General features: G+C 36.7%; 1 protein-coding gene across 1 annotated transcript; it reads right to left on the bottom strand.

The window, feature by feature from the left end:
• Positions 1-2895: 2895 nt before the first annotated feature.
• LOC122029198 (vacuolar-processing enzyme-like) lies at positions 2896-8011 on the bottom strand. Its single transcript, XM_042588141.1, has 9 exons — positions 7727-8011; positions 5844-6008; positions 5600-5756; positions 4941-5026; positions 4672-4871; positions 4363-4411; positions 4062-4274; positions 3676-3882; positions 2896-3320 (listed from the first exon to the last, which is right to left on the bottom strand). The coding sequence occupies exons 1-9, from the start codon at positions 7937-7939 to the stop codon at positions 3138-3140; spliced, it is 1473 nt and encodes a 490-aa protein (XP_042444075.1). The 5' UTR covers positions 7940-8011; the 3' UTR covers positions 2896-3137.
• Positions 8012-18375: the final 10364 nt, after the last annotated feature.

Here is an 18375-nt window from a genome sequence, read left to right on the forward strand (position 1 = left end):
AATTCATCTACCTTAATATCCTCATATTTGTAATTCTCATCTTCTGTTCATGTACTCAATTCATAGTCTAGCATTCAACTTCATATAGTATAACATGTTCAACTGTCATTTTGTAATACTTTCCTTTAAGTCTTGAAAGTATTTTACGATCACAAATAACATTAGATGCCCTCTTCCATTTTAATCATTTTAATTATATTCAATATAAGATTTCTCTGAACTCTTCTATCCTTTTTCTATTACTCTTTATCAAATTTTCATGATATAATTTATTAATTTAATAATCCTATAATTTATATAATTTTATACATCTCTTTTATTTTTATATAAGGGAATACTTATCATCCACTATTTTATATTTCTTCCATTTTCAATTTTACGTTGAATAACTTTGCAAGTGTTCTGTACTAAAGGCACAATAGAAATTTGAAAGATTAATTCACAGACAACTTGAGCTTTATTGTTCACTTATTAAACAAGAATTTACGCACCATTGGAGTAGAGAATCTAGATAGACAAATTGATAAATAAAATGGTCTCTACTCATCCTAAAATATATTCACAAAGCTGGAGAAGATAATCATGTAACACCTTGATAATATTGTGATGAATGTGTTGGTGCAGGTAATATCGATAATTAAATTTGTATTTTGATGTCTAAAAAGGGTTTAAAGTTAGAAATTATGTTTTGATATGAAAGTTAAGTGTGTAGATTACTTAACATAGAAAGTTCTAATGGGGCAGAAGAACTAGATATTAGGCATTGAAAGTTCTAGTAGGTCAAGAGGATCGGACACTAGACAATGCAGTGTTAGTGGATCAAAACAACTAAACACCAGGTAGAAACCAAATAAGTTAATCTAGCAAAACACTTGATAAGTTAGTTAGATCAGACATCAAGTAAAGAAAATTCTAATGGATCAATCAAACACTAAATAGAATAAGAAGTTCAACAGATCAGCTAGATTGAATGCTTAGCAAAAGATAAATTTATGGAGTGGAGAGATCTAATGAGGATGTGTCATCCTAAGGGGGCAAACTTAGATGACAATCCGACATCCTTCTCTTGTTCAAAGAGCACGTCCTTTAGCCCAAGTGCCCTTTGACAACCAAGAGCTCATCTCTAATCTATTGTTGTCAGGTATTTTGGTTTGTACTTATTTTATTTAGCATTTCACTTTCATTTCTTGAGGGGTGGTAAGCTTGTTATCACACCCTTACTCTTTGTAAAAGTTGTTCTCTATGTTGGAAAAGGTTTTCGGAAAAGAGATGTATAGTGAATTGTCTATTTGTAAACGATCAAGTATCGTGAGCATTGAATTATCGGTCCGAAGGATTTGTAAACTAAGTAAAAATAAATTTGTGTTCATGCTTTATTTATTTCTTATTTCCACTGCTATAAATCTAATTTATGAAAATAAAAGAAAAGGTTTTAAAAATGATATTCATCCTCCCCCTCCTTTTTATCGTTTTCTCGATTCAACAATTGGTATTAAAACGAGAGTATTAAGAATAGGTGTAATCACCATTCGAACATTTTTTTCTTTTCTTTATATAGTTCTTATTTCCAATCACACTGCTTACCAAGACCAAGTTTTGAAATAGTTTATTTTTAGTTCTATTTTTTGCAAGATATTGGTGATTCATCAAGAAAGCTATAGCATAGTTCGTGCACCCCTTTCAAATGGAGTAGACTTCGGGTATTGAAAAAGATAGATGGAGTGCTACCTAAAAATAAAGATTGATATGTGGTTTAACATCAAGGGATACACAATACCAGTTGATGATCTTGGAGAACCATTGGATCCATATAAGTGGACTCAAGAAAAAGGCATAAGTCAATGTCAAGGCTATGAAAAACATTGCAACGTGACTGCCAAAGGTAGAACTCAATTGAGTTGGACCCTTTGAAAATGCTAAAAAACTTTGGGACAAATTAGTTAAACTTCATGATCTCTTATTAAACCAATTGTTTAATTGTAAAATGGAGGAAGGTGAGACCGTAAGTATTTAAAGCATTTTCTCAAAATTCTTTATGGCCATCTATGATAGATGTATACAAAGTTTATAGAGATCTTATGATTGTAAAGTCTGATAAAATGTTTTGCGAATTTGAGTTGCATGAGCAGCTAACTCGAGTCAAATCGAGAAAAGTATTCCGTTGATTACAGGGCAAGCCAAGAGCAAGAAGGCCAAGTTCAAATCTCGAGCGGAGCCATAATTCGAAGATAAGTCAAACTCAAGGACAAACAATCAGGTCAAAGCAAACTGAGCAACTGAAAATCTAAGGTAACATGCTATGGTTGGAATGCAAAGGGGCATTACAAGTCTTAATGTCCTAATCAAAAAGAGGGCAAATCTAAGAAACCAAGGAGAAAGAAGGCACTCAAGGCCACTTGGAACGAGTCATCGTCGGAGGAGTCGGACATGGAGGAACAGAAGCAAACAAGCTTCATGACTCTAATGATAGAGGAAGACATAGCCGGATCCAAGTCCGAGTCAAGGATTCGAGTCCAAGTCTGAGACAAATCGCGTATCCATATCCAGTTTAGACGACCAAGAAGAAAAGGATTGGTGTAGAGAAAGCGAAAAGACTTATCGCAAACTGCTAGCGCCGGGGTTTCAACAAGTAAAGGCTTCTTTGTTGGTAGTGAACTAGATTGGAGTTACATAACAGCGATTATAATGGTTTTGACAGGATGCCAGTGAAAAGATGTGGGTTGCCTTCATAATGGCCCTCATAGTTAAATGGGCCCATAACATTTTAGTTATTTCATGTACAAATGTTAAAAAGGGAAAAGAGAAAAAAAATATAATAATAATAATAATAATAATAACATTTGACAAAATATATAGTTCTCTACTAAAATCACAATAGAAAGTTTGAAAGCTTAATTCACAGATAACTTAGGCTTCATTTTCACTAATTAAACAAGAATTTACACACCAGAGTAGGGAATCTATATCCAGTCATCTTAAAATATATTCACATTGCTGGAGAATACCTTTACGATATGGTGATGAATGCACTTTGTCCAGCCTTTGTGTGATACACGTATAGCTGGAGAAAATAGCTAAACAACTTGACTATAGATTAATGCAAGTATTCACATGATGACGACCAGTCCATCGCAAGTTTAGGCACTGAAACCCCTGTGGAGAGAACTCCAGGGATTGGTGGGGATGCTATTGCAAGCTTGTGCAGAAACCTTTGCCATGCCCTCTACGCTGATACCTGCGTTGCAAATGTTTGCTAGAGAGCGCATGTGTTTCATCCCGTACTGAGAGAGAGATCCGCAATGCATCTCAAAAGTCCTCACCTAGAAAGAAAAATCACTTTCTAATGAGAGCAGGAAAGGGAGAGAAATTCTAACTCAGTCTAATGATGCAAATGTTGAGGAAGTTGTCGAGAATGAATTTGAGTTTCAATTCTAGATTAGATATGCCTACTATAGAAATTGCATAGTAACTTGAGCATTTGCTCAGAGAAGTCAATGCCTAACAAACTACACTTGTTTTAGTTCCTAAAAAGTGTTGGCAAGGGTGTTAATAAGTCTTAGTAATTCAACTTGTCACTCTAATGAGCATGCAAGTGTCTTTTAGAATAATTCATAGACATGTTAAAATAAGTATGAACTAAAATTGTTTTTAAAACTAACTGATCAGTATGCTCACCATCAATCTGAGGCAGGACCAATCATCCACCAAAGCCTGGCCTGAAGGACGAACCATTTTCAGCATTTCTGATCCTCGTTCAGAACCAAACAACAGATTCCCAATCAGTTCTACACTAGCATCGACATGCAAGCGATGAGCCATTACATCAAGTAATTCCTTGTGGGCACCAAGCTTCTGGGATGAGCCTAGAGGTGCCCTTTCATACTTCAGAAGGAAAATGGAAGATTTTAGTCATAAACAATTAGCAAATCAACATGTTAGATGAAGATAATTCTAAACCTCAGCATTAACCACTGAAACAATGAAAATTACACAAGGACCAGAAGTAAGTGAGAGAATTAAGAGAACATGTAACTCAAATCAGGTAGCCGAGAAGCACCAACCTTATGCCAAAAATAGACTAGATCTGCATCCCGTTGGTTAACAGCATCATTATGAAAATACAATGAATTATCTTCGATAAAAGTGGCATTAGCATTGGCAGGATTGGAACCCAGGTACACGAAAAGGTTTTCCACATTGAGTTCTAAATCTCCAAATTGCATCACATGTGAACCAGATTTATATGTCTCGTTAACTGAAGTTCTGGTTTTGACCTGTAAAGGATGTAGGACGAAGAAATTCAAACCCAAAAGGCTACCAAACAACTGCCAAGAAACACAGACCAAATTCAGAAGTGCTTACAAGTCGATACTGCTGCTTCAATGTTTCAGTCTGTAAATTGTGTATATCACTGCATATATGGGTAACAGATTGCATAGAATTAGTCAGATATCACAAAAGCCAAGCAAGCTTGTACCAACGTGAAAATGTCTTCATATGAATATCTCATCATTCAACTTTGGAAGTATGCAAGGAGTTTCATCAACAAACATTTTTTTTTCTAAGGATATGCATGCAATGGTTCTAAAGATTTTACCACTGGCTACAACTTTAGTTCTATTCATGACCGAACAATAAGTCAAACTGGATAACATTATGTAGTTCGTGTACCTGTCTTCCATCCAAGAAACACTATACAAGTCACCCAAGCAGGTGTAGAATTCTGGAGGAGGTCTAGAGCGATCTCCAGGGCAATAAGTTCCCCAACTACTCTCATAAGCATTTGATGCCGTCGTTGCATAAATATTTATGTCTTCTGGGAGAAGACCCTCAAAAATACTCCCTGACTCACAAGCTTCAAGATAAAATACCTGAAACATCAAAGTGAGTAATAAATTATGTGTGCATACGAAATTAAATGATGTCATAGAAGTTGTTACCAAGCTTTTGTAAGACCCCAAAGCATGTTTTTTCTTCAACACATCAACCAACTCGTCACTATACAGGTAAGGATATGTGGGCATCCCTACAAATTTCCAATTGTCAGTGCATCAGTATCATTGTTTCTATCGACAAAGGAAGATGCAACAAAAGATAACTCATGAAGTTGCTCCCCCTTAATCTTCTTTGATTCTTTTCAGTGTTACATTACATCATCTAACAAAAGACTGTTGTGTCAGATTAACTGCATGAATCAGACAAACCCAAACTATCACATCCTTTATGTGATATTTACTTGGATGGAATTAAGAGGGGAAACAATATGAAAAGGAATAAAGTCATTATTATGTCCTGTTTATTTGGAAGGAAACAGAGACAAGGAAGAAATTTAATTCCATCAAATCCCTCTGTTTTATTTTAACAAAATTAGGTGGAAAGGGAGGTAAATGAAGTTTAACCAATGACTAAGCATAGATAAGTAAGATTATTTATTTTCTATGGTTCCACCAAAATAAACACGAAAAATAAAATAGAGTGAAAACAAGATAATTCATTTCTATCCTACTTCCCCTCAAAGAAAGTATAGCATTAAACATGAGATAAATGATATCTGCTTTCAAAAAAGTAATGGAATGACAAAATCTAGGATAGTACTCACCAAGAATCCCTGGTCCACCATGATCAGAGTAAAATACAAAAATATGATCATCTGGACCACTATCAACTACTTTTCCACTACCTCCATTTAGAGCAGTTTTATTTCCAAGGAGAACAGCAAAGAAATTGTTCACATTAACATCCTCTCCAACATAATCCTGAAAGGAATTGATCCAGATTGAGACAAGTAATACAGGGCAACCAAGAAAATATTGAGAATGAAGTGTGTTAAAAAAATATCAAACCTTTGGAACTCCAGAATACACATCTCCGCCCTTGGGATGATTGATTATGACGCCTGGTCTTGGGTTGTCCTTGTTGTGTGCAATGTCATCATACATGAAAACAATAATATTCTCATCTTTCAGTCCACCGTTCTTCATTATTTGATATGCATGGCAAATATCCGCCTGAGTTGATGCTTTAAAGTGTTAGGATCCATGTACAATGAAGAGTGCATACAGATAGACAAAGAAACTATTATTTCATACAAGAATTCCTTCAAATTCTTTTTATAGAAAAAGTATTTTCAACAGAACTTTGTAAGGCAAGAAAAAGAGAAAAAGTACATGAATATGATTACCCAATGCCCCAACTTCAGGTGCTAGCAAACTATGTTTACTATTAGCCTTATTACCTAATACCAACAAAGAAAAGATTCATGCTTCATACATCTGGCATGTCACATTACTGAAGAAAATTTGTCTAACTAAAATTGGTAAAGTAGCTCATACACCACCTGTTGAGATCAATATCACTAAAAAATCTCACGTAGAATCTACCACAGATTGGTGAGATATCTTACTCTGTCATCTAGATGCTGACAAAAAACTTAAGATATTCACAGAGTGGAAATCACCTTGTTTTTGTGGTTGGAGCAATCTACCTCCCCAACATCTAAATAAATAAAAGGTGGACACATATATGGTACAAGTTTAGGTTTTCTATGAATCAAGAGCAACCTCTATGAACAGCAAATGATAATATGCATAATTCACATACAAGAAAATGATTTTACACGGTTTGAATTGCATCTAATTCTCAAAGAGAGAACAAAACAAGGATAAAAATTATCCTCACTCGTGCAAATAAATTTTCACTTCATTAGATAACTCTCAAATCAAGATCAAGGAACAAAAATTAAAAACTCAATTCAAGCATTTTTAGACACCTAATACACTTCCTCAGAAGAACTCTCCACTTTGTTTATGCCTTGTATCTCACGATTCTCAAGGTGAAGAAATCCAGGACCACAACTCAAAACCTGAGAACTGACATAGCCCAAATCAAAAAAATTTAAGGTGTTTTTGGTTTATAGGAATCATTATTTTATTTTCTATGAGTTTTCATAGAATTTTATATTTGCTTACTAAAATAAACTTGGAACACAATTATGATTTCTTAATCATCCTTCATAACTCTTTCTTGCTCTATTCGAAGGTTTGATTCTTTCTCTATTTTATTCTCGAAACAATACTTATCCTTACTCTATTGTTGCTCTATTCCTGCACTAACTCACGTCGCACCCGCACCACTAGGCCACATCTTCAATCGTATGTGAATGTTTAGGTTGGGGCTTAGCCTGCAGAGTTGAATAGAAACTGAGCCACAACAGCCAGTCAAAACGACCCGACAAACAATACGACAGAGGGGACAAAATGGATTGAACAAATTAAATAAATAAATAAGTTCCAATTGGTCCCATCAAAATTATCCTCATTAAAAAATCAGTTTACCCACTAAAGTTGTCAAATCAATTTCATTACGCCCTTCTCAATTGTTTTACAAATTTATTGTATTATTTGCAAATCACCATGCAAACCAAGAGATAACACGGACCAATAGAAAACAATTTTAAGAAAAAAAACAAGATTGGAATCCCCAAAGAAAAAGCCAAATAGAGTCACCTTGTTTTCACACTGACAATCGTCAAATCCCTATTTTTGAATAAGAATTTATATCTCCATGCAAAAAAAAAAAAGGTTCTAAGATTATCAAATACCGAATAAAAAGGAGGGCAAAAGCATATCATCGAACTTAAAACAAGAAACTTAGTACATAGACAATTACAAAGCAATCCAGAACTAAAAGAGGAGAGATAAATGAACACGACGGATTCGACAAATACCTGATGACGATAGTTGTAAAAACCGCTGGATCCAGCGATGAGCACTGCCCATCGGGTGCCTACGGTGTCGCCGCCGCCGCCGCCGCTTTCGACCCTCAGACCCTCGTTTCTATCGGAAGGAAGCCGTATGGGGTTTCTGATAGCATCAGAAAGCATAATCGAGAGGAGGAAAGCTACGGTGAGGAGGGCAGCGCCAGCGGCGGAGCAGCCCATCGTGACTTACGATCAAACGGAGAAAGGAAACACTGACGAGATATAAGCAAGAGGCGAAGGAGTAGAGACTCTTTTATAGCAGGCCGGCCTCATGCTTTACTTTCGTGCTGTTGCTGATGAATGGATCGCAGCCGTCGGTTCTGCGTTGGACCCGCAAAAGAGACTCTTTTAATTTCGATTAACTTAATTTATTTTTAATAGATACAATTATTTTGATACCACTGCTTGGCTTCATTAATTTTATTTTATTTTATTTTATTTTTTACAATAGTAAAAAACAATTCAAAAAAAAAAATGGAAATCTAGGGATGGCAAGAAATGGACAAGATCCATTAATACATTAAGTTCAAGTTTCAAATTTATATATACAAATAAATATTTTTTTAAAAAAAATCTAAATAAGCTTTTTAACTATATGAATATACCTATCAATCAAGAGCTTCCCATATTGATAAGCAAAGTGGAGCAATCATTATAAAGTGGTTCTAATAATTCAAACAATTAAATAGCTTTAAAGAAAAAAAATACATGATCATTTCAATTCATTAAAAAGAAAGCAAGTTGCTTGAAGCAAAAGACAAACATTTTATAGATGAAGGATTTTTGTTTCACAAAATACACATCCCTTTCCTCGTACAATTTTTATAACCCCTAAATTCAAGGACTAATATGGAATATATATATACATTCCTGAACCTCCCTTATATATTCGGACATCCCGATTCATTTTTGAGAATCGAAGTACTCGAGACGACATCCAGATCCAAATCCTTATCCTACACACTTTTGGACACCCCTCATATGTCCAATCATCCGGATACCATCCCGAATATCCCGATTTTCAAAAGCATATATATATATATATATATATATATATATATATATATATATATATATATTCTGAACCAAATTTATGGATTGCCCATCCAGAATAAGCATTTATTTATTTATTTATTAAAGTTTCTAGTTATGTCAATAAAATTTTATTTTTAAGATTTAAGAATTAGATTATAGTATTAAATAAAAAAAATAAATTAATTTTTTTTTTAAGGTTTACACTGGTATATGGCATAAGGCCCATAGCGTAATTAAATCATATATATAGAGAGAAACATTTTACCCTTCACATCTTTATCTTACACACTTATGAGCGATTGAGTGCAAATTCGAGCGCCTAAACACTCGTCCAGGTGTCCCAATTCACTTTTGAGAATCGAGCATCCGGACGTCTTAATTTGCATTTAGTCATCCATGAGTGTGCAGGATAATAATGTAAAGAGTATCAAACACCTATATATATATATATATATATATATATATATATATATATATGGAGAGAGATAGAATTTTCCTATAGAGAAATTGGATGGATCTAGACTTTGTTTACCTGCTGATTGGGATAGGAGGGGAGAGGAAGGATGAAAAGGGAGAGGTGTGAATTAGAAGGATGAGGGATGAGTTTTTTATATATATAATTCAGTGTTTAGACTTCACCTCAACTAATCATGAAGGTACATGGTGTTCTCTCTAATTCAACTGGAGCACAACTTGTATATATTTAGAAGCCGAGCTTCAAAATATTCGTCTAATTTAAAATTTGAATCATGATCTTGTTATCGTTCAAGTTATCTTATCGACGGGGGCAAGTTATCTATCACAATTATAGGAAGAGGAGTAAGCGAAGGGACAAAAAAAAAATCATCAATATCCTCGTATATATGATTGTCACTAATGTCACCTAATGCCCACTAGCCCAAGCAACAAATGTCATCACCCTACCAACCAACCAACCAATCAAGTACCACTCGCTATCTACCTGCCGGAGCCACCTAATGCCCTATGGCCGCATGATTGAGGGTTTTGGTTGGGCGATTGAGCATTGCAATAAGCCATTTGAGCGTCTTGATCTTCAATCTAGCGACATAGTCACCTCGATCAAGTTGGCAGACTTGATCGATCAATTGAGCACCTTGGCCGTCTAATCTAGTGTCATTGTCAAGCACTATGGTAATTGTCTCCTCGGATGGGTCTAGTAGTTAGCACATGAGGTGTTACCACCATGAGGTCTGGGGTTTGAATCTCGATAAAGTCGAGGTAAATACCTTCCTTATGTGCTAGTCACTATTACAAAGGCTAGTAGCCGTTCGTGATTTACCTCCTCCGTGTTGACCCTGGGACGAGTTGGCGGGGGCGCTGAGGACAAGCGTATTCGCCTTTTGCCACCATTGTCAAGCACTATTGTGGTCCTCTCGAGGCGGGACGGTGCGATAATTGAGGCAAAAAGTATTGCTACATTAGGTCATGAGATATTGACATATTAGATCATGGGGTCGAAACTCGGTACATCTTAGCATGTCTCCCTCCCCCCATGCCTTGGCCAGTACACTAATAGCTAGTAATCACTCGTGATTTATCTCCTCCGCGTTGACCTAGGGACATGTTGGTGGAGAAGTTAGAGTGAGCGAATCACCTTTTAGCATATTGTCGGACACTATGATCGCTTAATTAACACCACCATGCAGAGATATCACCCTTTCACTGTGTTGCGCCTCTAGCAATAACCCCTCCAACTCTAATTGCAGTAATAACCGCTCCAACTCTAATTGCGGAAGAAGAGGAGGAGAGAAGAAAGAAGATCACATAGCAATAAGGCAACGAAGGAATCCCAATAGGAAAACATGAGAAAGCATCGAGTACAAGTATATAGATATATACAAACCCTTACATGGTATTTCGAATCAAAAATACATAAAAAGGAAAAAAAAATATTTTCCTGATTTTTCACTGCTTCTCGTGCAAGGCACGACCAGGTGAGGCAGGGCCAGACTATGCCGCTCTTCCAAAATCGGACACGCCCTGCCATGTCCAGTGGACACGCTCGTGCCTAGAAGTACTACATCTCCAAAAATATATACAGTCCGACCATGATTGGTAGACGCGATCCAGCCATACCCCTTCTTCCCACTTTTGCGACGTCCTTCGTATTGACCTCCACTCAAATATGAGTCACTCATCAACAATCTCCACCTTGGCGAATATCTACCCTTTCAGAAAACACGAGCATCTAAGCAAAAATTCCACCTGCACGCTGGGTTTGGGTTTCATTCCTCTAGCATCTAGAAACACGAAATACTTGAACTTTTCTGTGATCATTAGCCTCATTAACATGTCTACAGCATTGTTTGCAATATGAACCTTCTCAGGTTGAATTTCTCCAAAAACAATCAAGTTTATGATCTTGTGAAACCTCATATCAATGTGTTTAGTCCTCACATGATATACATGAATCTTCACCAAATAGATAGCACTTTGACTATCACACAACAACATGACTTCACCTTACTGAACACTCAGTTCTTTGACCAACTCTGTAAGTCATAAAGCTTTCTTCGTTGTTTCAACTAATGTTGTCATGTACTCTGACTCCGTAGTGGATAATACAACGATAACTTGTATTATAAACTTCCAACAGATAGGTCCTCTCATTACAGTAAACACATATCATCAGTAGAACTCCTGTCATCTAAATCTCCTGCATAGTATATATCCACATGCCCAATAACTGAAGGATCTTCCAGTAGTTTGCTGAACATAATATCATAATCAATTGTATTCCTCAAGTATTTGAAAATCCATTTCACTACATTTCAATACGGTCAACCAAAATATGAGAGAAATTTGCTCACCATACTAACAGTGTATGCCAAATCTAGTCTCGTGCAAACTATGGAATACATCAAACAACCAACTGCACTAACATATGAAACCCTTGACATCTCCTAGATCTGTCCATCCATTTTTGGGCATTGTGTATTGAATTACTTGAAATGTTACACCGGAGGTGTACTCACTAACTTCGGATTACTCATGTTGAACCAATCCAGTACCTTCTCCACATATCTAAGTTGAGACAGTCATAATCTCCCTGCAGTTCTATCCGTGTGAATTTTCATCCCAAGAATCTTTATGGTCTCGCCCAAATCTTGCATGTCAAATTCCTTGCCTAGCAGTCTCTTCAATTTGTCGACCTTTTTCATCTTCTTTGCAGCAATAAACATGTCATCTACATATAATACAAAGAAAACCAATGATCCATCTTCTAGGCTCTTCACGTATATGCAATAATCATACTCACATCTCCTATATTTGGATTGAATCGTGTACGAATCGAAACACTTGTACCATTACCTAGGAGAATGTTTCAATTCATAAAGCACTTTCTTCAAATTGCAAACCAAACGCTCTTGTCTGGGTTGACTAAATCACTAAGGTTGTGACATAAAAGTCTACTCCTCCAAATCATCATGAAAAAAATATTGTCTTCAAATTCATTTGCTCCAGCTGCAAATTGTGATGTGTCAACACCGCTTTGATTGACGTATGTCTCACCACCAAAGAGAAATTTTCATCATAGTCGATCATCTTTCTCTATGAGTGTTCCTTTATTACCAAACAAGTCTTGAACTTCACTTCTTCTCCTTCTGACAATGTTTCCTTCTGTTAGAACCCTTAGTTGTATTTTGATGCATTGTCAAATAAGTTTAAGTCAAATCATATTTTGTTTTAATCTATATATCTATGTATGAACTTAGGAGAATACACATGTACCCGATGGCTAAAGGGCATCGGAGACGACAAACCTTAGCAGAAGACACAAGCAAGCGAGAATGATGGCATGGTAAAGGAGTCGACAGATTCTGTGCATCCGAGGTACGAGGAGCTACGAAAGAGTACTTTGGTAGAATGAGAAGGATGAACAGGAGCGAGCCAAAAGGGCTTAGTGTATCCAAGGGACAAGTAGCTCAAAGGAAAACTGTGTAAGGCGACCGAGATAAAGCGAAATGGTCAATGATCGCCCCATCAACAAGAGTCATTGCTGAATGAATCAAGACGAAGTCCACGTCAACAAGCATCTAGGTGACTGAAGAGAATACAGGCGACCGGAGAGCTAAGAGTAATCCAGAATTGTCAGAGGATCGTTGCCAGCGTGGATTAGGTTTCAACAAATACAAGCGACCGAGGAGCCTACCATCGACAAGAGAGTGTCATGTCAACAAACAACAAATATAGATATTAAGGTATGAAAGAAACAAGAATGATGAACCACAATATGGCTGTACAAGCAAAGCAAAACGAGTCAGATTTAGAGTCTTCAATGGACGAAGATGAACAAACATACTTGGTAAGAAAAATTGGTAAATTTTTTAACACTAACAATTTTGATAGGAGACAAGCATAGAAACTATTAAAGAAAAGACAAAGGAGGAAGGTAAGATATTTCAACTGTGATAAAGATGGTCATATCAAGGACAACTGCCTCAAGCTCAAGAAAAAGACCAAGAAAAAGGAGAAAGATAAAGCAAAGCCCAAAGAAAAAATGTTAAAAGCAACTTGACGCGAAACCTCATCTTCAAAGTATTCAGATATTAAGTATACAACTAGTATTGCACTAATGACAACTCATCAAGAAGAAGAGTCAGAAAGCTTAAGCGCAGAAAACAACAATGTAGGGGAGCTCAACTTATGAGTCTGACACGGTAAGTGAAGTAAGACATCTTCCCTCGAATCAATTATATGATGCAATTAAAATGATATCTAGATCATTATGTAAAGTTAGAAATAAACGCATGAAATTAAAAATGATAAAAATTGAATTAGAAAATAAATTGGAAAATTCTTGTTCAATTGAACATTTTGAAAATATTAAGGATAAAAATGCAAAATTAAGGAAACAGTAGAAACTAATAAAATTGCATTAGAAATTTTTTCTATTGGTTCAAATAATCTGAATATAATGTTAAAGAACTAAATAATAAAATTTAACTAACAAGGATTAGGTATAGAGAATCAAAATGTAATTTTAAATACCCAAAGGGTTAAATTAGAAAATTATTAAAATATTTTATTCTACAAAAATATTTGATAAATTTAATAGGCATGAATTTATTTTGGGTGCATAATATGTTCTAATAGCTTAGAAAATTTTAGAATAGTCACTCATAATATCAAAATATTTGATATGTATACATAAAATCAAAATTTATTTTTTAAATATTCTGTTCGAAATTTTATGCAGAATATTTTTCTGAGAAAATATAAATTGTTTTCTGTTAGTTGGTAAATTTTCATAATTTATTGACGCATAAATTTTTTTCTATAATTATATTTTGAAAAATGTGAATCTAGTATTTTGAAAATTAATGAAAAACAAGTATTCGAGCAAATTAATTGTCTATGATTGAAAATATTGTTCTTTACTTTTGATAAATATTTCTGATTTTTTTTAGAATTTTACAATATTTTTAGAAATTTTATTTATACCCACATTTATTTTGTTGTTGTCAAAAGGGAGATAAATGAAAATTTAGGCATAAATGTGGGAGGAATTAAATTATTTTACTTATTTGTATTATGTTTAATTTTTATCCTAATTTAAACTTAGTTTAATAATCATTAAAAAGGAATAGAATGTTAGAACCCTTAGTTGTGTTTTAATGTGTTATCAAATAAATTTAAGTTAGATTTTATTGTGTTTTAATATGTATATCTAAGTATAAAGGTACTTAGGGAAACTTACAGATATCCGATGGCTTAGGAGCATCGGAGACTACAAACCTTGGCAAAAGACGCAAGCTTTGTGCATCCGAGATATGAGAAGCTGCAGAAGAATACTCGAGCAAAACGAGAAGGACGCACAATAGTAAGCCAGAATGGCTCAGTGTATCCGATGGACAAAGAGCTGGAAGGAAGACTACGCAAGGTAACCGAGACAAAGTGAAATGGTCAAGTCTAAGATTCACCATTGCCAGATGATCGGAGCGCTCCGGGAGACTAAGTGTCATCGCCACGTTAGCAAGAGACATTGCCAACAAATCTGAATAGAGTCCACATTAACAAGCCTACAGGCGATCAGAGATCGAGGAGTCATCCAGAACCATTAGAGAATTGTTGTCAACATTGATTAGGTTTCGACGAATACAAACGACCAAGGAGCTTACGATCAACTGGAGAGTGTCACATCAGTAAATAATCAGATCGAGATGAAAACTATAAATAGGACTGAAGCTCGAAAAACAAACATAACACATATTCGAATACATTATCTTTCAGTTCTGTTATTTCCTTTATGCTCAATTGGTGTAAAAGGTTTCTCCATCTCCGGGTCATTTCTTAGTAGAGTTTTTCATAGTTTTGGACTAATAACCTGAGGATTGTAACCAAGTAAATTTGGCCTCTTCTTTTTTTATGTTATTCGCTAATTATTAATGTGTGTGTCCTTGTTAGATCTTTAGGAAAAATATTTTAGTCTTAATTTGTAGGTACACAATTCCCCCCCCCCCCCCCCCCCCACCTAGTGATCTGAACTACTTCCACCACACCAACACCTTCTTCTTGAATATCCACTTGCACCCTATATCTTGTTTTCCCTTAGGAAGTTCCACTATATCTCGTGTTTGATTCTTATGCAACGACTTCATCTCCTCCATTATAGCACATATCCACTCGTCCTTATTGGAGTTGTAAATCGTCTCTTGGAAGGATGTAGGATCTCCGCTACTAGTGACAAGCGCATAAGATACCAAATCTCAAATCCATATATGGTGGGTGGCTTTGACTCATTTCGTCCTGCCTCCAGCTATAGCGTGATGCTCCGTATGCCTCAAGCTAGTATCATTAGAATTATGAGTATCTAGCTCCACTTTCACAATGTCTTTTTCCTCGTTGCTTTGTGATATTACATTTCCTTCTTCTCCCTGAGTACATTGTAACATGGCCTTCTCGTAAAAATATCATATCTCTGTTGATCACCACCTTGTTTGCCTTAGGATCTCAAAGCTTGAAGTCTTTGACTCTTTTGATACCCAAAAAAATACACTACTTTGATTTACATACAACTTTAATCTTTCCTCACTAGATATATGTGCATATAGATTGAACATCCAAAAACTCGAAGGTGAGAGTAATCAACCTGATTCCTTGTCCATGTCTCTTCTGATTTTTGCCTTCTAATGCTACCCTTAGTGATCTATTAATTAGATAGCTCGTCATGTTGACCGTTTCAGCCCAGAAATTATTTGCAACCCTTGTATTTAGCCTGAGACATCTTACATTCTCAATTATTGTCATGTTTAACCTTTCTGCCATACCATTCTGCTGAGGTATCCTGTAAATCGAAAAATGTCTCACAATCCCATATTGCTTATAAAATTTCTGAAACTTTAAATCCATGTACTCAGTTTCATTGTCTGACCTAAGACATTTGATCTTCTGTATAGTCTGGTTCTCTACTTCAATTTTCCACAGTTTAAACTGTTGGGACCTTTGTGCCCGCTAGAGGAGGGGTGAATAGCGGCTCGTCGCGCTTGCATCGATTTGCTTCGTCTTGATAATGTGCAGCGAAATATAAAGACAAAGACTCACACCGCTAACAACTAGGATTTACTTGGTATCCACTTCAATTTTCCACAGTTTAAACTGTTGGGGCCTTTGTGCCCGCTAGAGGAGGGGTGAATAACAGCTCGTCGCGCTTGCATCGGTTTGCTTCGTCTTGATAATGTGCAGCGAAATATAAAGACAAACACTCACAACGCTAACAACTAGGATTTACTTGGTATCCACCTCAAGATGAGGTGACTAATCCAAGGATCCACACACGACACGCTATCATCACTATGAATCACTCCTTCTCAGTTGCAGCCGGAGGCGGAGAAGCCTCGTACAAACTCACACAACAATACACACAAAAATACAAGAAGAAGGAATACAATTACATGTAAAGACACTCTCTTCTTGCTTACTTGTGCTTGTTGTTGCCTCTTGAACATTAAGAGAACACTCCCAAGAGCTTTCAAGAACTGGCGGTCAAGATCGAAGAAAGTCGCTGAAGATCGCTATAAGCTCGCAAGAAACAAATCGCAAAAGATCTGGCAAAGAAAACGTTTCGCCCAGGCTTTAAACAGTGCTCTCAATCTATCCTCAATCGATTGTCACGTCCGCACCACTCCATCACAGCTGTCCATCACCTGCATCCTGCCCAAGGGTCGAATCCCAATCGATCGACCGATCGATTGGGAACATCTGAATCGATCGGTGGATCGATTCAGAAGTTTTTTGTGTTCTCGCGATCACGCAAGAATTCCCCTGCCCAATCGATCGACCGATCGATTGACAGCTCCCAATCGATTGCCCGATCGATTGGGAAAGCTTCTGTGCTCGCGATTTCACATCCCAATCGATCGATCGATCGATTGAGACTTCCCTCAATCGCAGCACACTCTAATCGATCCATTGATCGATTGGACTCTGGTTCAATCGATCGTCCGATCGATTGACCAGCCTGGACTTGACTCAAACTCAAATCCAAATTCCCAAACCCAACTCCCGATGGACCGTGACCTGTTGGGTCTCAATGCCTAGCACTTGGCCACACTTGACCAACCTCGAACTAGCCTTCTAGCCTCCTCCATCAGCCTTGCGTCCCTCGGATATCTCCCCATCCTTCACGTCTTGCCTTCAAAAGCTTCCTTCGGCCTCATCCTAGTTATCGAGTTCTCCTTGTCAAATCACACTAGTACTTACCTTGCCAAGACCACATGCTTATACTTTCCGTTGCCTGGCTCCTCACCAGGACTTCCTCCTTTGCCAAAATCACACTTGGACTTTCAGTTGTCTGGCTCCTCATCAGGACTTCCCAAATGTCTGGCTCCTCACCAAGACTTTCTCCTTTGCCAAGATCACACTTGGACTTTCAATTGTCTGACTCCTCACCAGGACTTCCCAAATGTCTGGCTCCTCACCAGGACTTTTTCCTTTGCCAAGATCACACTTGGACTTTCAGTTGTCTGGCTCCTCACCAAGACTTCCCAAATATCTAGCTCCTCGCCAGGACTTTTTCCTTTTCTAAGATCACACTTTGACTTTCCAATTTGTCTAACCTCCAGTTAGGACTTCCACCATTCCCTAAACTCTAGTTAGGACTTCCATACGTCTAACCTCCAATTAGAACTTCCATACGCCTAACCTCTAGTTAGGACTTTCCTGATCAAGTCTCCTGTCAACCTTGACCTACTTAACTTGTATTCTCATCAACCTGGTCAACCCTTTGACCATCTCCATAACCGGACGATTGCTCCAGCAATCTCCTTATATTGTCAAATATCAAAATTCAAATCCCGGCTCAAGCTTGACTCAACTCAAGTTTAGTCAACTTGTCAAACTTGACCTAGGGAAATTGTCCCAACATAAACTTTGAAAAAGTCTCTGATTTGTGAAGCAAGAAGTATACCCAAACCTTTCGTGAGTAGTCATCAATAAAACTCACAAAATACAAGTGTCCTCCATGTGAAGCTACACTGGTTGGTCCTTAGAAATTCGTATGTATGTAATGCAGAATCTTCTCTATCTTGTGAGTTGTCGTCTTAAATTACATCTTGTTC

Source organism: Zingiber officinale, chromosome 1A (genome assembly GCF_018446385.1).
Source record: "Zingiber officinale cultivar Zhangliang chromosome 1A, Zo_v1.1, whole genome shotgun sequence".
NCBI lineage: Eukaryota > Viridiplantae > Streptophyta > Magnoliopsida > Zingiberales > Zingiberaceae > Zingiber > Zingiber officinale.